This window comes from Pipra filicauda, unplaced genomic scaffold (assembly GCF_003945595.2).
Source record: "Pipra filicauda isolate LSUMZ 115617 unplaced genomic scaffold, ASM394559v2 scaffold134_size1991817_pilon, whole genome shotgun sequence".
NCBI classification, from domain to species: Eukaryota; Metazoa; Chordata; class Aves; order Passeriformes; family Pipridae; genus Pipra; species Pipra filicauda.
In genome coordinates this window covers 1,528,690-1,549,755 of record NW_024103818.1, presented here as the reverse complement: position 1 = coordinate 1,549,755, position 21,066 = coordinate 1,528,690, and the positions used below count along the sequence as shown (strand labels likewise).

The following is a 21,066-nucleotide window of genomic DNA, read 5'->3' as shown; positions in this document are numbered from 1 at the left end:
CAGCTATTTCTATGATGTCTTCCTATTAGAAACTGTATCCACTAATGTGAGCAGTTGTAGTCCTATTAAAGATATGACAGGTTACACAGGATTGGGCTAGTGATTCACCAGGAGCAACAAATCTCACCGTATTTTTTTTTCTCATATAATTTGGAGGTACAACATTTGAATTTCCTTTCATGGGGTTATGGAACAAATTAAGGAGGCACCAACTCTTACAATTTCAGCTGCTGATTAGGGTGGGAGGGCAATGGGAGCTTTAGCTAAACTTTCCTTTCTTGGGCTGCTACTAGCTTTCTAAAACTAGGATAATAATAACCTCTTCAAAAGGTCCATTGATTTAGCATGTAGGCGACTCCTACTGAGGATGCTCACATACAGGAGAGAATGTATATGCAGATAGACAGGAATTTGTCCATACAGAGTGAACTTGTGCTTCTGTGGTTTGAAAAGATGGTGCAGAGCAGAAGTTTTACAGCTCCACGCATCCTGTGCATACACGCATTGCTTTTACATAAAGAGACAAAGATATCTTTATCCGCACGACAGATAGACAAACAAACTGACTGACTTCAAACTTGCACTTTCAGTAGGGATTTTTTCCCCCCATCTCCGGGTACTGCTTTTCAAAATTGCCTGAGGCTACAGTACAGCACCTCAGATCCCCAAGGCCCATTGCCTGGCTCCTAATAGCCACTCTCCATCTGTGTCACATGAACAGCTGATGAGATAGCTCCAGTGTCTGTATTTTGGAGAGCATATCCACCCAGGTTAAAATGCTGGGGTTGCCAAGGAGCAGTCAGAAGCCATTAGTGTTTGTGAGAATTTGCCTTGCAGCAGTTCCTTGGCATAGTGGAAAGTGTGTGTGTGTGTGTGTGTGTGTGTGTGTGTATGTGTGCGTGCGCACGCGTGTCTGTGAGAGACAGAGGAGTAGGATGGATTATATGGAGGGGAAGAGAGCAGCCAAAAGGAGTGCTTTCTAAATAACCAATTTATTGCAAGAGTGAACAGTTGGTTACAGAGTTTAGAGCTTCCGTAATCTCTTTGATTAGTTTACTGTGATTTGGCTCTCCTTTCTCTATCATTAACAGAAAGAAAACAAAACACAAAATAAAAAACCAAAAAACCAAAAAACAAAAAAAAAAGAAAACAGAGCATGAGAAAGAGAGCAGCGACTTTAGGGTCTTGCTCTGGTGTTTGGGCAGATGGAAAGGAGCTGCTCTGCCTTGGGGCAGCGTGGTTGTAATGAAGTGGCCTGTCAGTCTGTAAATAGTGAGGGTCATCTCTTCCATGTGATGGAGGGTATCACATTGCAGCGAAAATGGAAATGTCAATAAAATTAATCTGCCAGCTCTTTGCTGTGGCTTTTTCTGTTCTCTCCGGTCCAAAAGGGTTGGTTTTTCAGAGGGGAGGCAGTACAAGAAGGGTGATCTGGCGTGGGAAGATGGAGCTGAAATGCAAGTTTTGAAGCAAATGGACTGTATGTAGCAGCAATGTATTTCTTTTAGTAGCACTACAGATCTAGACGAGGCTACAGGAATTAGCTTGTGAATCTATAGCATTCCTCAGGAAGCTATGGACCGTCTAGCTCAGGCTACATTGAGCACAGAGTTTATTGTTTTAGGCTTTCTTGGACAAGGTTTTTACTTAGCATGGGATTTATGGCATTTACTGCTAATGAATGTCTATTCTTAAATTACAAAAACCACCGTCTCAGCACAATTCCCAGATGTCCTTCCAGGACCTCAGCTTCTTAAACACCAGCAGGGAGCATAAACTCTCCACTTCTCTGTTTTCCTCTTTCGTGTGGCTCCGGGCTAATGATGTGTAAGGAAAACACAGCAATCTATAAAGTCTCAGTGCTGTCCCAGTATTCTTCATTTATTTTGCATTTGATTATGCCACAAGTCGGATCTTGTTTCTTTCCTTTTTTTAAAGTTATTAGTTCAAATATTAATGCAGGAATATGGCATATATTGCTGCACTTGATTGATGCCTTCCCAAAAACAGGAAGACGTGCTCGTATGAATTTTAAGAAAGTAGGGGTCCTGCAATGCCTTGCCAGAAGAGTTTTTCAGATACATAATTTAGATGCCCTCCAGGCAGGCTTTCAAGGCATTTTTGCTGGAGGGCAAGAAAAAATAACTATGACTGTTAAAAGTAAATGATTTTTGCTAATGCACAATTAATGCCAGGAAAAAGCACAGAAGAGAAAGATGTTGATGGAAAGTTCTGATTAAGTGAGAGCTCTACCTTGATGTGCATCTTTTCTTTTAATGATAATAATCACTGATGCAGAGACGTAGAAGTTTTCATGTCATGCAAATGCTATATGCAGGGTCATGCTAGGTGTACGTGTTTGCGAGTGCGTATGTATGTGTGCTGGGAGGTGATGGTTACGGGGAGTGGCTCATCTGACAGTGTGTTATGTGCACTGAACAGTGACATGGTTACTGCCACCTCTGCAGAGAGCCTTGAATATATAGACTACAGAACATTTAACTTGATTACTTATACGTATATATTCAGAATGGTTGTAGGGATGCATTTACAGTAAATGGGTTTTCTTGTGGCAGGTTTTCCCACATTGAATCCGATAATTGACAAAGAGCTATTGCACTATGTCAAGCACACAGTTATAATTGAATTAATGATATATGCATGTGTGAAACCAAAATTAGTATTTGAAGAGACACAGTTTTTAATTTTTACATATTTGTATCAGTGTTCTTTATAATGTTCTTATACATGTGCCTGATCTAGCAAAAAAAACCCCAAGCAAACTGCGGTAGTGACTTGGTACTTAATGATACTTTTTGGCTTCTATATTTTGTTCATTAAACGTCTCCTCCTTCCTGTTTTTCTCTTTGTTGTAGGAGATGGTTTAGACAACAGTGTAGCCTCACCTGGTACAGGAGATGATGATGATCCAGACAAGGACAAAAAACGTCAGAAGAAAAGAGGCATTTTCCCCAAAGTAGCAACAAATATCATGAGAGCGTGGCTTTTCCAGCATCTCACAGTAAGTGGTGCCCAAAACCAAAACAGATTTCTATTCATGTGCCTAATGAGGTTTTTTAATCATTACTAGAAATCAATTGTCCCCATAATTTTTGGACCATTACTAGGGCTCAGTTTTTGTTGCTTTTTTTTCTTCCAGATTTTTTTTTCTTGGGTCTTGGAATCATGACAAATCTCAAAGAAATCTATCTATATGTGTGTGTGTATATATACACATATACATGCCTATAGAAATAAAAAGAGAGAGAGTACAACGCCTTAGCATGGAACACCAGCTATATATGAAGTAACCAATTTTGGCTTTGAACTATTCAAAATCTTCCTACAGACAACAAAAGGGGGGTTCTTGCTTTAGCACATATAAAGTTCTGCCCTCTGGATTGTTTATTGCTGGCCTCTGTTTACACAAACTTCATATGTATGTGGTGAAAGAGGGAGCCCTGGTCTGTGCGTGCTGACGTACACTGTGGATGTTAGGGAGTCAAAGGAGCAGCTTGTAAACTTGTCATTGTTACTTTTTTGTGAGAAATATAGAAGGCTTCCAGATTCCCTAATTTTTCAGTTGTGTAACAGAGAGAATAAGCACCTTTTTAGCTTTTCTTCAAGTCCATTAATATTAAAAACTAGCCATAATCACATTTGGGGGAGAGAGATTAAATATGTGACATAGCAATGCTTTCTGTGGTCTGTCTTTATCCTCTTCTTACTATTAGTTTTATGTGTTGGTGTTCTGTTGTCATTATAGCTTCACTTAGGCATCAAAACACGGTTCAATAGAAAATCTAGTATCACTGTTTGTAGTTTATTTCATGTGGGAAATAATGGAAACTGGTAAAATTATCAATTGATTTTCTTCTTCCTTTCACTTTACAATTGTTTCTCACTTGATAAGGCTTAAAAAGCTAACTGTAGTTAACTACCTCTTTTTCTACCAAAGTTTTACAAATTTTCTCGGTAGCTGATGTTGGTTACTGAGTAATGATTTCAGGACCCGATCTATTTATGATAGGGACTATTGAACTGCTCTGCTAGCAGCACAGCTAAAGGGGGGAGTGACAGATTCACATTTCTAAACCATCATTTTGATGTAAGGACATTAGTAGCAAACTAAGGTGCATTGATCTGGCCTGTGGGGTCAGGATTAGCTGGAATAGCCAGTGTCTCCGCTGGAGTAGTGGTTATTCCTGCCTCCCAGCTATGGCCATTTCAAAGGTCAGGTGCCCTGTACCCACTTGGCTCAGAGGAATTAGACAGAACATGAGTCTCTGGGCTGATTACTTAACCAAAGACAAAATAATGAGTCCTAAGCAAATACTGACTAATTGAAAGGGCTGTAAATCCATTACATATTGGTCAAGGATAATCAGGAGTATTTAATCACTTTTATCTATTCAGGAGCACTGAAGCTGCAACAGCAAAGCCCTGAACCTTGCCATGTGCTTATTATTCTCATCATTATCAAAATTACTTCACAGCTGTTCTTTGCTACATCACCTCAGCTGGAGATTTACTAACCTGTAAAATGTTTTTAATTTGGATGTCGAGTGAGTGTGAGTGGAAGGTTTTTCATTTAGCTGTAGGGTATCTTTAGAGGAGTATTACAGGCAGACAGAGAAAAGCAGGGCCACAAATAAGTTTGGTTTGTATAGCCATCTCTGTACTAACTCCATTTCCTCTTATGAAATTTGTGGTATCTTGTTGGGTTTTTTTTCCTGCCTTTCTTTCTTATGTGCTCCTTGAAAGCATTTGACACTTGCTTATTAAACAGTCAACTGCCTCTTGCTTGTCCTGAGGAAAGTCGTCCTGGCTTTTTGAAATCCCTTTTCCTTGTTTCTATTCTTTCTCCTGACCCTCTCCATCCTGCATGAATTAAGGAAATTTGCCACCACTGGTGAGGATGGCCTCACAGAAATCAGATTAAATGAACACGAAAAAGCCTCAAACCCTTTACCATCCAGGCTTTAATGAGTTTGCAGGTGTTGAAAGATTTACTGTGCTGTAATTCTCAGACCTGCAAACTGATAATGGAGACCCCTGACCAGTGCAATGTAAATTCAGAAAGATTCTTGCCATAAACACGTGCAGGGAAGGAAGAGAGCTCCTTTCTTTTAAAGATCCCACACTTTTTCTCAAATTAGCTTGCCCATTCAAAATGCAATGCTGGCTGAGCCAGAAGGGGGAATCTGTGATGTACAATTTTATTGTTTCAAGTAAATATCTTTACAATGGTGGTCCATGATTCAATGTACATTCCTTCATTACTAGTCTAACCTTATTTCAAATTGGTTTGTTCCTCCTTTGTGCTGTATGACCTGTTCATGTATTACAATAATCCCCTGATGTACCCTTTTTTCTTCCTCCCTTTTTTTTTAAAGAAACTAATTGAATTATCTCATTATTTTAATTTGTTAAGCAAATGTATTTTACGTCTCAGGATGTGTTCTTAAAGAAGGAGCTGCTTAGGCTTTGCCCCCTGAATGGGCCATTGGTACATTTTGACATTCATGCATTCATTAAGGAGGGGAACATAAAAGAGCTCTGGATGTATTTTTTTTACAAACACCCAACCAGCATGGAGCAACTTTTCCATAAGCCACAGGGGTCTCTCTACATATGTTCTCAACTGCAAGCCATTGTCACCTATTCTGAATACCTCAAAAGGACAAATAAAATACTAAAGGCCAACTGTAGCAATTGTTAGCTGTTAGTCTCAATATGACAAAAATCATTAACCTCTGATTTCCCTGGAAGGAGAGGCAGTGGCAGGCAGTTCATCTCTTATGTCATGGATTAAACCTGAAAGTCCTTTAGACTGTCAAATTCCAAAAGAGTAACTCAGTTCTGACTAGTTGTATTTACTTATGATTTTAAATAAAATGCTATTTTTTTCCTTTATTCAATCGGTTTGCAAACTCCTAAGGCAGTCAATTTTAAAAATTGAATGGCCTAAGTGGCTTTTTTGAAGAGACAGGCACTTGAACACTGATGTAGGATGAATGTGTCTGACAGGCTGTATCTTTCAAAACAATTTCTAGCCCCTATCACAGCTTCCATTTTGCACTAATTTTAATTATATTTGAAATAGGATACACATGCACATTTTTATTGTTGGAAATCAAATGCAAGGAGCGGGAGCTTCTGTCGTGTTCTCGTTCACTTACTGAGCTCTGTCTTATATTTGGAATTACAACAGTACCAGAAGATGAAAGATCTAAGGATGAATTGGCTGGAATTGTGTATGCTATTTCTGGATAATATCCAGTGTTTAAGAAAGTAGAGGAAATCCTGGTCTGGTAGTATAAGCTTTTCAATAGTACATAAAAATTACAACATCAGAAAGGTAAACCTGACATTTAAGGCTGTTTTTACTTGAGTTCAAAGGTGGTTAAAGAAAAGAAACAACAAGAAATCTGACCCAAGCCACGAGTTTATTCATAGCTTTGGAAGACCCCTTTTCCTCTACACCCAGGATTCCTTAGTACACTCAATTAGCCTCTCAGACATCTCTGCTTTCCTCCCTCAAGTGCTCCCCTATTTTCCCTGCAAAGAACATATTTGATCACAAAGTGAAAACAGGAAGTGCTCAAATGTATAGACACCTCCAGCTTATGCCAGTGTTGAGATTAGGATTTCTTACCAGGAACTATACAAAGCCAGTGCCCCTCCTCCTATGCCCTTTTGAAGGATGGAGGACCTTTAAAATATACATACATAATCAGAAGAGAGGAAAGATATAAAGGAAGTAATTATACCATTCTATGGACTTGTACCTCTGGTAGTTCATCCATTTCTACATCATAGTGTGTCAAGGACTACATTTTTTCACCTTCTTTTAGAGAGCTGGTTTATTCTTTGACACTTACCTGGAGTGATGCCCTTTGTTAAAATTCTTTTTTGGTTGTTTCTTTTGTTACAGTCTGCAAGAAGATATGTATCTTAACTAAAAGTACCAGATTTAACAATGGTACCCTGCAAACTAAACCTTTTTTATAACAGTGCCAGATTCCTGGCTGATACTATTTGGGATGTCTCCACTGAAGTCAGTGTAGTCGAGCTGTTTTTTTTTTCTTTTTTTGCTAGCTGAAATTTTGTCTCCCAACACTGAACAGTGTAATTTTAGCCTGATTTCCACAATCCTATGGCTGAAAATCTTGCTCTTTACACAGTATATTGTAGAATAGATTTTGATTTCATCTGCCTCATTGTCAGGCTAGAGTAAGCTCTCCTGGAAAGTGTTAAAATGAACCACCCACAGCTTTTGTACTTACCTGAATTAATTTTCTTAACTTGTCATATTCAGGTGTCCAGACTGGATAATATGAATAGTCTTACTGAAACAGATTTACTTTTTTCTGTATTTATGTGGGTGTATCTGAGAATATAATGTGAATCTATCATATCTTGATGAATGGTTTATCAAGCCTTTTATACAGGGCACCTATTTTATTTATTCATTAGACTTGATTCTAGAGATGAATGTCATCAGCCAAACCCAGTCTTGGAGCAAATGTTCAAAGAAGTTGAATCCATCCCACCTCCATAAATATCTCCTCCTATATTGTGATTTTAGGAATAATACCCTAAAGGAAGGTTAGGAACATAGCTGGCTATTGCACTCTATACTGAACAGCTTACTTTCATATCAAACTGTAGAAGAACAGCTTTTCTCAGAGATGTGATCCGGGAGAAGGATTCTTCACATTGCTGTTTTTGCTGTACTTTAAAAAAACACAACCAAGGCAGAAATACAACAGACCTCTGTCCCATTAAAATGGGATGGGATACTCCATAAAAATATAGGAATGTGAAGTCATTCTGGTGAATTTTACTGCATGTGTTGGACTGCATTGTGACATGTTATACCCTCTGAGGGTACAGAGAGGAGATGGATGATGTCCTCTGATTCTCCTGCAAAACTACCTACGTGTGTGTTCGCATGACTGCCATTTCCACCTCAGTGCACCACACAGTCAGAGAGCTGGAGGAGCCCAAGTTACAGTTTTATTCCACGTCTGCTTTTAGGCAAGGCTGGCTATGTGCTGAGTTTTCAGCTAGTTGCCTGCTCCTGTAGAACGGACCTCTCTGCACAAACACCACCCTGTTGGAAGCATGTCCTACAAAATAATATTGCGCACATTTTTCAGCTGGGTAAACTTTGTGAGGAAAGGTTAAATGGTTTCACCCTAGTGCTAAAGAAAAATCAGTACCTGAATGTTTAACTCCAATGACCTGTGATCCTGTGGTCCTCAAGGTGGTAGAGCTGTGCCTCTTTGTACCCCACAGTTGCTCTGGTCTCTCACCAGAAGAGCTGGTGGCGGCCGTTAGCATTTGTTGTTACTGCTGGTGGTAGCACAGCCCTGCCTAACGTCACCAGTATCCTCCTCCTGTCCTGCCTGCCTGCACTACGGTGTCACCAGCGAGGGCAGAGTAAAACTGGAAATCTTTCTCTAAATGGCACTTCTGATCCCAGGCTGAAAGATTTCATCCTCTGAGCGCTCATAGTCCGCTGCCATGAAATCTGTCCTGAAGATTTAGTAAGAGACTGAACATTCACATACCTTTTAAACACCACAATCTTAAAAGAGCTGAAATGGGGTGGGGGTGGGGCTTTGTTTGTTTTAAAAATGGAATCTGAGATTAGATCTGACATTTCTACATCCACCCCCTACAGAAGAGGGAACCCGGGGTCATGGGGTGTGTGGGCCTCAAAAGCTAGCTTTGTCTGGGAGTGGTTAATCTAATCATTGTTACATAGACATCTGTTATTTCTTCTGAAAAATTGATGCTTTTGTGACACAATGATCCATCTATTTAGTACAACAGCCTGAGTAATTAAATTAAAAAAAGAATATTTTTGCGGGAGCATGTATTATAAAACTGCCATACCTCCTCATACCAGCGAAAAGGCTGAGGAGAGGGAGTGGGAGATGCAAAGTGGGAGAGGGAGAGGAGTGCTTTAAGCCCCACATTGTTTTCTGCTGGCTGGAGGAAAACATCTGTGAATTGTTTGAACTGAACCTTAGTAGGGACTGTCTGAATCTGTGTCATCTCTGTTTAATTTCAGGAAATGATGTCACAGCACATTAAATAACAATGCTGCATGATTTATTTTTACTTGTACATGCTGTCCTAAGCATTTTGGTTACACGGCAGTGTTTCCAATTAAGTGCAAGCTTTCAGTTTTAAAAAATATACTCAGTAATGCTTTTTTGGGGGGCATGAGTATGGGGAGGCTGGGTTTTTTAGGGGTCACCAAGGTTCAGGGCTGTCCAAGGGCTCTGGGCCCGTTTGTCATGTGCTTATTTGTAGTTGGGACTGGATGTCAGCGCTCTCGTCACCCATGGCAACCTCCAGGACTGTGAGTTTGTTACAAAGACTGTCTGGGGGAGAAAAAAACGCTAAATATTCTGAACCGATCCGTCAAAAGACCTATTAGATAGTTATAGCCAGGCCTATGTACTGTAGCTTTTGCCTCGATCAAACTTTCTGCACTCCCCCTTCTTCTTTAGAAGAATAGAGGACATAAGTCAATTCTGTCTGCCATCTGTCGCCTCTCTCCCTGCTCCTCAAATTAAAGAGACAGTCCAAAATTTAAATAATCAGTTACAATCCCAGGAAGCCCGCCTGGAAATTATTACACGTGCATTCAGTTGTTTTTTTTTTTTACTTCTCTTTTTATTTGGAAGGGGGGATCTTTATTGTACTTCTTTGGAGATCAAAATATGGTGTGTTTCAGCTTCAAAAATAGTATGCTGAGAAATACTGGATTTGCAGTGTCACAGAGTTGTTATCTAATAAGATTCCAAGTTATATATAGGGTGAAATTCACACACAAATACAGACACCCTCTTTCCCCCCCCCCCCCCCCCCCCCCCGCTGCAAGAATCCCTGAATTGTGAATCCTGTAAGGGACAAGTAAATGAATCACAACACACTTCTCCTCTGGCTCTCCCATCCCCTTCATCTCCTCTCCCTCCCCACATCCCTGGTAGGTTGAGAGGCTGCAGCAAAATTTTTTCATGGTGCCACTAGGACAATTTAAGCCCTTGAGTCTACCAAATGGGTCCTCTTCTAGGCCTACTATCACAGTTTTTCACACTACCCTGTCTGATATTAGCTAGTTATGTTTTATCTTTTTCTCTCCTTGTTTTTTGTCTTTATACTACCCTGCATGTTTTTGCCTCCTCCTCATCAACAGGCCACACAATGTGTCAGAACTGCAGCAAGGTGAATTTCATTCATGTGACAGGTCAGCTGCTGCCAAACCATCAGATAATGTGGCTGGATGTTACTCCTCAATTTAACATTTTACCTGCCATTTTCAAACAGGGAATTCCTGAGAAGAGAGTGTAATGAAAAACATGTGCATGATTTTAGCTGAGGCTTGATTAAAAAGCCTTGACTGAGCAAGCTGAATGTGGCCTAGCAAAAGATAGGATCAGCGGCTATTTTTTTCTGGTTGTTATTGTCATATTACAAAGCTTTGCAGAATCAGTATAGGAAGTAAGTGAAAGATGCAAATATAAATAGTGCTTAAACACTATAAAAACATTGCACTAACAAATGTTTTCAAAGCCTTTGAAGATCAAGATCACAGTCAAAAAGAGGGGAACATTCTTTGGAGTGTCTTTAAGTTCCACTACCTAAACATGTTGTCATCAGAAAACTCATAGTTTCTCCCTCTCTCTGTAATATGCACATATATGTAGATATAAAATACAATTTTAGGGAAAAAACAATTGCTGTTGTTGGTGCAAAGTGATACCGCCTCTCAGTTTTGCCTAAGGATATGTTTAAGACCTTCCTTTCAAGATCCATGAGCAGGATAATTGGTTTCAAGGAAGTTTTTGGTAAAATTAGAGTTATTCAGAAAAAAAAGGAGAGTGTTTCTGCCAACAGTTCCACAACTGCAAAGAAATAGAGATGTCAATTCTTATTGCTGCCTAATGAATAGAGTAGTTTATGGTGGAGAATATTACTTGTGGTGTTGTGGAGTTTGCCTTGAGTTATGATACTTAGAATACCATGCATTACATATTTTAGAGTTGATTGGCAGCAGTCATTTGTAGCATCTAAAGCAATCATTGGCATCTTTAAAGATTTATTATTGTCTTTAAGCATAATGGCAATACAGTTTTCATGTGTTTACATTTGTTATTTTTTATTTTTAACTGCTAGCCCCAAATCTGCCAAAACGTATTTCCGTTGTTTTGTCTAATACTGGATGATAGGTTGTCAACTTACTGTATAATGCCATAAAGATTTTTTAAAATCTTGGTTTCACCTTTTTATGATGGCAGTTCAAAACATGTATTTTATTTGTAGCAGTCAACTACTTATGTCCATAAAATGTTTAACATCTTATGACATACGCTTGCAATCTCAGGACAATAAATCTGAGTAGCCCAGTAAACAGCAGCAAATATTTTTGTGTTTGAAAAAAATCTGCATTTATCAATTTGTTTAGTGCTATAGAAATTTGGCTGTCATCAGGATTAAACTCCTATTTGGTCATTTCAAAGTGGCAGCTTGATATTCTGAAGTGGATATACTGTGGAAATACTATCTAACTAAATCACATAGCAATAGGAAAACTCCTGTTCACTTTCTTAATGTATACTATCTATATGAAAGGAGTAGAATTTTATAAAATCATGGCCTAGTCTAGACTACTTTGAAGCTTGTTGTCTCTCAGTCCTCCTTCCATTAGTTCCAGTGGAACTCTGATCCCTTCAAAAAACCAGAAAAGATGTAGTGAAATCATAGGAGGGACAGACAGGTAGACAAACACAATTTTTACAACTTAACAAGTGTTAAATGCTATAGCCACTTTGTCCACAAATTATGCTTAACAACTCTTTCAGTGATCCCCTATTTTATGATAGAAAGACAAATTTCTCGAGTGCTCAGCTGTTTGTCACATCCTCTTGTGACCGAACCTTCACTACCGTGCCCAGGATGCTTTAGCACAAGGGAGCTCTGGCAGGCATGGGGAATTTTCAGCTCTGTTTCTAGCTGTGACCATGACAAGACACTGTGCCTTAGTTTCCTTGTTTAAACAGTATGGCATAATGCTTGTGGCTGCTTTTTGGAGTACTTTTGATATTTACAGATGAAAAGCACTGCATGAGACCTATGTCTTATAATTTGCATGAGCTGAATTACAGAGAATTACTCTTCTGTTGTGTTTTTATCCAGCTGCTGAATGAGCATGACAGTCATGCAATGCTTGTATAAATACCTGAGCTTCTGTAGACTTTGAAAGTTCAGGAAAATTTTCTCTTTATGAGGGAGCATTTAATATAAAAATAAGAGTGTTCTTGTTGGTCTACAGTGAAGATGATAGCATATGATTTCTGCAAGCTACTTTAGCTCAAGTGGCTTGTGCTTGGATTAGTTTGGTTTGTCAGGTCCTTTCCTTGCTGGCGACCTGAAGTGGTGATTGCTGCATGTATCATGTATCAAATATCTTTCCCAGAAAGCAGCAAGATAAAGAACCTTGGGCATCAACCGCTGGCCCAGGGGCAATAATGAGAATAAAGGGAGTATAACAGTATTAACAAATGCATCTTCGTGCTTCAAGAAGTCACTAGTGGATATTCCCCTCTTCAACAGTCCGGGGAGTTTCCTCGTGTGAAATTGGACTTTGGCAGCTTTTCAGCCAGTCCTGATCCTTCTGCTGCCTTTTTTGATTCAGCCAGGTGCTTCCCAGTTGTTCATCCCGCTTGTGCTTGAATGAAGAAACAGGAAGCAGGAGGTTGACCTATAGTGAAGAGTAAGGGACAGAAAGACAATTGCGAAGTCCCTGATTCACATTGGGAAGGTCCCTGCCTACTGAGGAGCATATGCAGATAGCTGACAGCTATTTTGATAGTCCACAAGAGGATTATTCAGGGATAGAGAATGTGAATAGTGAGAAAGTTCACGATATGTGTGATAACAACAGGAATAAGGAGTGTTATGTGGTCAGAAAAGTGATGTGTGTATTTGCGGGAGTCAGCAAAGGAGTGGTGCATAGGAATGGTGGCATATGTAAATTGCAAGGAAAATTGGTTAATTTGAGGTATCACTTCAAAATCTAAATGTTTAAAGAGTGCCTTAGTTTCAACTACAAAGGGATATTCTGATGTTTTCTTTCAGATATAAAGTAGGAAATTAAGTGGAAACACATGCAAAAAACAGGTTAATTGTTGTCAACAACAGAAAAAGGGAAAATAATTTAATTTATTTAATCAATATTTAATTTAAAGTCTCCCTTTTGCCCTCCTTTGCTCTCTTGGTGGAGTAATCCAAGAGTTGTCTTACTTAGTTTTGTCTGTTTTCAATTTGATTTCTACCAGTTACACATGGACACTTTACTGCATGAACTAGTATCTCTTAGGAAAGAGAGGTGCTTCCTGAGTTGGTATGGACTTCTCTGTGAATGGTGGGTTGAGCTGCAGAATTTTATGGCGATCCTAAGAAGTCCACGTTTTTCCACATAATATGCCCACTTACATCTCGATTTTAAATAGCCTACTTTTTATGCATGTGTTGTATGGTGGCCATGAACTCTCAAGTAAACACTTCTCAGACCAAAAAAATCCCAATATTTAGTGCATATCTAACCTAAGGATTTGCAGACAATTTACTGCTATAAATAATCTTAGCTGTCCTGACTCTTATGAACTTCTATCCCATGATTCTCTTGGATGCAAACAACTTTCAGAGAAAAGAGGCTCTTGCCACTTTCTCTCCCTTTTCTTCCCCAAAAACTGTCCATTTAGAAAGCAATAATGTTTGCAAAGGAGTTAAATCCCACTATGAACCAGTGCAAACCTATTTGTGCAGCAGGAGAATAAAATGTCTACAAATGAACAAGACTGGTGTTTTGCCAGAATAGATACAAATAAGCATAACTGTAGAACTGTGAAAATATCAAGAGTTTAGCTCCTGGGGTCTGAATCCTGTTCAAAGCCCCAGCTGAAAAGATACAATACTCTCCAACCCAGTAGCGCTCTAATATGCTCTACTGCCTCCCGAACAAGCACTGCAGCAAACTTCTTGCTGAGACTGAAAACTCTTTCAAGCAAGGCCTGAGGACTCATGAGCTTTCTACTCAGTGCCCTGTAGGTTCACTCTCTAAAAAAGTATCTCACCTAAAAGAGGCCAAATATCACACAATGGAACTGGTGGGAAATTCAAACTGTTCTAAGCAAAGAAGTCAATAGAGCTGCTGTAGTGAAAGGTAATGTTCAGAGTGAGATCACCGTGTTATGATCTCATGCTGAACATCAGGACTGTTTGTTTGTTTTTTTTTTTTCTTGATGATTATGAAACTAGCCTGGGGCCAGTCTGGTGAGAGTCTGAGAAAGATACAGAAGATGTTTGGAGAGCGTGGACTATCAGGACCCTTATTCCCAAAAAAGGGTAACAGAGGCTGAAAGCAGATGAGAGAAATAAGAGCTGCATTGTTATTTCCAGTGCTCTCTCCATCCATCCCAAAAATACAAGATCTAGCCCTAGACAGACAATGCATATACTGAAGTGGTGAACAAGCACAGGCTACAAAGAGATAAGAGGGGAAATTACTGAAGAAGAACAAAACATCTTGCAGGAATAATGGAATTCAACAGCCGAGCCCCAGTCATTGAGACTGTAGAACAATTTGTGGAAGTACCTTTGCTTAGCACTTTTAAAACTAGACTCAAAAAACATTTGAAGGTATACTGCTGAGAAACATCTTGCATTCCTGCGCTTACACTGAAGTGTTGCCTGAAGCTTTTCTCCTATTTCCATGTTTTCTTATTAATGATTAAAACTGAAAAGTATCTTGAAATTAGAGCAAATTTGGCTTCCTTCGGGTTTAAATTTTTGTTGTATTTGTTTCAACGTTCATAATGACATTTCATTTATCTGTCAGTGGTAAAATTATTACAAAATTAACTCACAAATTCAAACTAGAAATGGGCTTGAGACACAAATTGAAGAGTTAAGCTTAAGAAAAATATTTAATTACTGTCCCTTCAGGCATTGGGATTGGATGCTGAAGGTCAGCCAGGCTTAGGCTCTGTCAAACTGGAAAAGGAAGAGAGTTTGTATTGAGGACCTTATGTTAAAAATATCTGCCTATCAGATATTCAGAGGCAGAGACTGTCATGATACTTACACTGCTCTCCATTTACAGCATGTGAAGTTTCACCAGTATCTGGGTAAGGTATAGGTCTGAAATCAACCCTTACCTAGCTTAGTGTTCCACAGTATTTTTGACATCTGCTCCAACATCTCGATGAAATAGCAACACAAATCACCAGAAGTTGTTTGAGCATTCAAAATCCATGTTGATTTTTGAGGTCATAGATCCAATGCAAATTTAATCTAAAGAAGTTTAAATGCTAAATCAGGTGAAAACCATGGCTTTTTTACCTGTTTTTCACTTACAGACATTTATAGCAATTTGATTTCAGGATTCAAAATGAAGCTTGGGCCCTCAGAGAGGCAGAATGACCACAAGAAAATATTGACTGAGTGCATGCTAGCTCAAAGTGCTGAATTTCACACACAGCTTTCCTCAAAAGTATCAAGAAGAAAGAGATTGTATTTTGAATTTAAAATTAAATTTTGCTCTTGAACATGACTTTATAATAATGTAACTGTAAGGTTCCACATTTGTCTGAATGACTTCCAGATAAAATGAGCTCCAGCTCTGTTTGCACGTCAGGGAAATCAGGAAAATTTCCTTTCTTTTTTTTTTTTTTTTTCCTCTCTCATTGCCAGAATTAGAAATTTAGCCTGAGATCTGACATCCAAGTTGAATTCTTTCTGGCTCATTTATAGGCAGTCACAAGGATTATACGATAACGGTAATGTTGCAATTACAATAGTAAATCTATGCAATTATGATAATAAACAGATGATGGAATGGCCAGAAAAAAGAGTCCAGTTTTCTTGCCTATAGCTAGGCTGGCTTTATGAAGAAAAATAGCACAAACTTCTATTATGGATTGAAGTCAATGGCATTTTTTGTCAGCAGAGAATCAAATGCAATTCAAACACACAGGGACAAAAATCTGTTCAGTAAGTCAGTCACTTCTCAGTACACCACTGCTCAGTTTGGTTAGTGTTCTCCTTTTGGATATTTTTTTCTGTCTGGCTCAACACAGGGCTAGTGAGTCAGGCACGTTTGGGAGGTTTTTAAAGTGAAGCAACAGGACAAAGAAATTTTTTCTCCCTCTTAATTATACTTCCCAGGAATGGGCTTATATACCCATTTTAAAGATGCCATTGGTACAAAATTCCTTTTGTAGGATTTGTGTATGCAGTTCAAAAATTACCTGCTTGAGAAATGAGAGCAGGAGCTTTCCTTGGCTGCATGTTGGAATCCTCCTAGCTGCAAAAGCAGTGAGCACTGACCTTTACTCTCCAAGCAAGGAGTCTTCTGGCATAGAGCTTAGTTTTCCTACTGCTCTTCAGAACTCTAAATAGTGTTACTACACCCTGAATTCAGTGCATGCAGCACTTTACATTACTATTGTGTATCTTAAAATAAACAACATTGCAAGCTGTTTATTTTGGTGTTACTATGTATGCATTTTTTAAACAGTGGTTACTTAAACAAATGTCTCTGTTCCCACAGCACTTAAAAGCTGCTTTTTGCTCATTGTGGTTTTCGGGTTTTGTCACTTTTGTTTTGATTGTTTCTGAAAATCACACTCAAGGATACAGAAGATAGGAGTAAGTTGTACTTGATCCAAACGAATGCTTCATGTCACAGCTTTTTCTTTATGCCAGTTTTTACCATGTTCCTAGCAGAAGTAATAATTTTGGTTAAGCTCAAACCTAGAGATGGCTAATATTCCAGGTTGGTTCCAACTGTCCTCAAATGCATTTCTGCAGGTCATGATTTGTTATCAGAATTTGACCCTGAGGTAGTAAAATTGTTTTAATAACATTAGAACTGTTTATTTATCATTGCTCAGCAAAACAAAAGGTGCAAGGAATGAGAATTTAGGGAAATGAGGGTTTCCACATCTCCTTTCCTACTCTCTCATCAGTCTTTATTCATCCACCTTAAAAAACTTCAGTACCATGAAAACTTCTGTGGTTGGAAATGCTGATATGAGGTTGATGGAAAAGACATTATTGAAGGCATAAACCTTTCTGAGCCACATTGCCAGAGCTTTGTGTCCCTCTACCTACCCAGGGAACTCAGATGACGCTGGTCTGTTGCAGTTCTGCTAGAGGGCTGTGTGATCTATACTATTTTTCATCTGTAGCGATGAGCTTTTGTTGATGGCTCTGCTTCTTGCTCTGCCACTCTGTTAACAGATCTTGGTGAATTTGGCTACATCTCAGTAAAAGGTTAAGAAAAAAACTTGTTTCTTCCTCCACTCACTCTTCCCACTTTTATAAAAGGTGTCTCTGGTACTTGATAATTGTGATAATTCTTCTGTAGACACTCTGTTCCACTTTGCCAATTTTTCCTATGTCCTCTTCAATTAGTCCTTTTTGCTGGGAAGGAAAAATAGTCATCTGAATCTGTGTCTAAAGGGGCTAAGAAGTCAGAGGCTTCCTCTGCATGAATATAGCACCATAATAAGGAACACTGAGGATAGCATAACAAAGCCACCATCATGTATTTCTTAGCAGAGCAACAGTGGTAGTTTGAGAGCTGTGTGTTGTTAAAAATGGGTTGTCACCTTACCACCTTCTGTCCTCATTTTTGGGTGAGAGTGCCTGGGCAGTCACAAAAGTGCTGAGGTGATTCCTATGTGGAAAGGGTTTAACAAGGGTGCTCCAACAAACCTGGGAGCTAACACTGAACAGTGTTAGGTACTAAACTGCTCCCAGCCTTGAGACCAGAACAGCAGAAGAATTTGTTTTCCTTATGCTTGGACAAAGCTGAGAACTGAGTCCAAATTATTCATTTGTAGAACTTGTAAAGGTTGGCTGTCTTTTTGCAACAGAAAGTAATCTCTTCACTCAACTTCTAATTACCCCATGATTTTAATCAAGTAAGATTCTTAGATGAAGAAAATTATTGTTTCAGAAAAATGATGATTGCAGTTCTTTTGCAACTTGTGTTGACTATAGACCAAGTTTGTCCTCCTTAATTATGGTCTTAAAAGGTAAACAGGTTGAAGGGAGTGTTACTGTCTTTGACACAAATACATTGTATTTCACTGCTTTGTCCGGTAAGTTGTGTGTGTTTTTTGAGAAAGAAATAAAAAGTCGCTTGTATTTTTTAATGTAGTTAAGATTTATTTTTTTTATTTATTGCTCAGAAGGTGTTGATTTTCACCATTGTGTATATGGTCATTTGCCTCTGGACTTTGATACAGTGGATAATCCTTGCTCTCTCAGTAGAAGTATGTGTCAATTAAGGATGAGAGGAGCATTAGACAGACAAGTGGTCAACAGCAGAGCAGTCCAACAGCAGTTGGACTATGTCATTCTGACTACCAAGGGAGGACAATATAATATACCAGTGTTTCTCAGCCTTCTTCTTCACTCCTAACCTTTTTATCTAATTTGTGGAGCTATTAATTTGTTTTTTGGGGGTTTTTTTCCACCTGCTGATAATTTTTCTCCTGATCAACCCTACCTCGAGTTTTCTGGGTCTTACTCTTCTTCTGTTTCACTCACTGAGGTATGGATTAAATCTGCTTAAATGCTAATATAGATATCTAAAATAGTTTTGCATGCTTTCTTCAGTGTAAATACTATACCAACAGTCTAATTTGTGACTGAGATCACTAAAATAATTTACATCTGTAGGTGAACATTCCACCTCTTCTATCTGAGAGACAGAAGATGGCAGAATGATTAACATTTTTTAAATGCTGTTAACAGAAACGAAAACCACTTAGTGGCAGCAGCAAAGTTTTATGAGAAAAGAGCGGGTTACATTAAATATTTTAAAAGTATTTTAACAAGTGTTTTTGTCTTGGTTTTCACTAAATAAAATCTGTTTTATTGGCCAGACCAATGGTCCACTGAGCCAGAAAAGAGTCAGCAGCGGGTGGTGATGGGGCCAAGAAATTATGCAAGTATAGGAAGATCTCAGAAATCCGAGTATGTCCTCCAGGCTTCTGGTGGGCAGAAGTTTAAAGACTTTCAGAACTGTAAGTTTATATCCAGAATTGTAATGCTTAAGAGCCATTGATGCATCTACATTTTCTTTTTTGGGCCTGCTATGGACTAAGCCATATATTCATAACTACAGTTAGAATAGTTTAATTTTGGATTATTTGTTTTATTGGGGACATTTGTTAGAGCATTTTCTGATATGAAATGGGACACTTGAATAATCTTTACATTTCTTAATGTGTGGACCTAAGTTTCTAAATTGTATACAAAAAAGAAAAAAAAAGGAAAAAAAGGAGAACAAGGATATAGTTTACACTTGGTTTTAAATTAAGCCTTCTTTCTTTCATGTAGCAATGGGAAAAATTTAGTGGCCCTGCAGTTTTCTTAGAAATTTTCATGAAGTGCTGGGAAAATCTTCTTCATTTGGAGGGAACCCTGATTATACCTCTAACCCAATTCCAGATCTTCTCAGTAGCCTGTTCTCCATCGATCTGATTCTGTTCTTCACACGATTGGTTCTGGCAAAATAAAACACTGATCAGCTCATATATTTGGTAGAGTGCTTTTAAAATAAATACCCCCACTGTGTCCTGGTTGAAAGCAGTCACATAGTTTTGATATAACCTAATCATGTGCAAAGCTAAACCTTCAGTATCTAGCTCTTTCAGACATTTTTCCCCCTTTTTTCCCTCCCTTCTTCTTCACACGACCCCTTCAGAGCTGCTGGAGGGCGTTGTCGAGAAGTTGCTACCGTTGATACAGTTGCTATTAATCACAGTCTGCCATGTTGTGACGCAGGTTCTAATAACATCCCATTGAGCTGCCGTTGTACGCTGGAGGCTTACCAACAGCACTAGGCCTTTGATATTCATCTCACACCAGGATAAAGAAAATGTAGAGTTAAAAAAAAATACAGCTGCAAATAGGCAAAGAACAAAAAAGGGGGAAAACATAGCAAAATCAAAAACAGACACGCTTTCTGTGTGCTGCTTCGTTTACCATGGGAGCAGCAAAGCTATAAATCTCTGCTGTGTTGTTTGAAAATTGTACATGAGGCTGCTAAATTTATCATTCATTCTTTGTTGTTTCTGGGTAGTAGCTGCCTGACTTGGCTGACTTTGGTTTCTGTCCCCTCCACAGTAACAATTTTTGTTGTCATCGTTGTTTCAATACATTACACACGCGAATCAAAATTTTACTGGATCAAAGAATATTGGAGGATTTAGTAAAGTGCTCATAAAGGGGAGGAGGAACAAATTTGCTGCATGTTACACATCATGCTTCCTTAGCAACTGACTCCCTCACATTCGTAATTACAGGAACATAATTTTTAAAAAGCAGCATGGGCGGGGGGAGGGAGAGGGAACACTTCCTTTGGTTAAAGATATACACAATTTTTAAAAACTGTGAGTCTTTGAAAATTAGAAAAAAAAGTTCACCCATATGCTCTGTAAAGATTAAACCTGGAGCCTGATAGAACTGCACAATCATCTTCTTTTGTTAATATTTCTTGTCCATGTTGAACTGGAAAGAAAAAAAGGTGGAAAGCAAGCCTGCTACAGATGTGACTAGCTATGAATATTCATGAATGCCATTGCTCCTCCTTTTCTACTGGCATCCAAGCCATTCTGCTCTCCCTCTCCCTCTCTTTTTTCCTCTTCTCCTTTCCATTCCCTTTTCTTCCTCAAGACTGAACAAGACTGTAGTTTTATTTCGGTAACAGCTTGGTATGATACAGTTATCAGTGGTTTCAGAAGCCTTTATTTCCATTTAAAAAAAAAAAACAAAGGAAAAAAAATTTGTAATTATCCACAGTTTTATGAATCCACCTCCCCTTAATGTTCATTATTTAAACCAGCAGCAATTACAAGTTCAAAGGGGTTTAGAGGGCCAGCAACCCGCATAATCACTGCCAAATTAAGCGGGACTCATTCGTCACAGAAGAGTACACTCTGAGCAGTGAATCATGCATGCAGT

General features: G+C 38.8%; 1 protein-coding gene across 7 annotated transcripts in view; it reads left to right on the top strand.

Moving 5' to 3' along the window:
- The window catches only part of MEIS2 (Meis homeobox 2), a 171,117-nt gene that overhangs the window by 49,054 nt on the left and 100,997 nt on the right, over nucleotides 1–21,066 (top strand). For all 7 annotated transcript variants that reach the window (XM_039378320.1, XM_039378318.1, XM_039378319.1 and 4 more), the window contains one exon: nucleotides 2,877–3,022. In XM_039378320.1, the coding sequence (XP_039234254.1) occupies nucleotides 2,877–3,022 (146 nt within the window). The remainder of the gene's footprint in view (nucleotides 1–2,876; nucleotides 3,023–21,066) is intronic.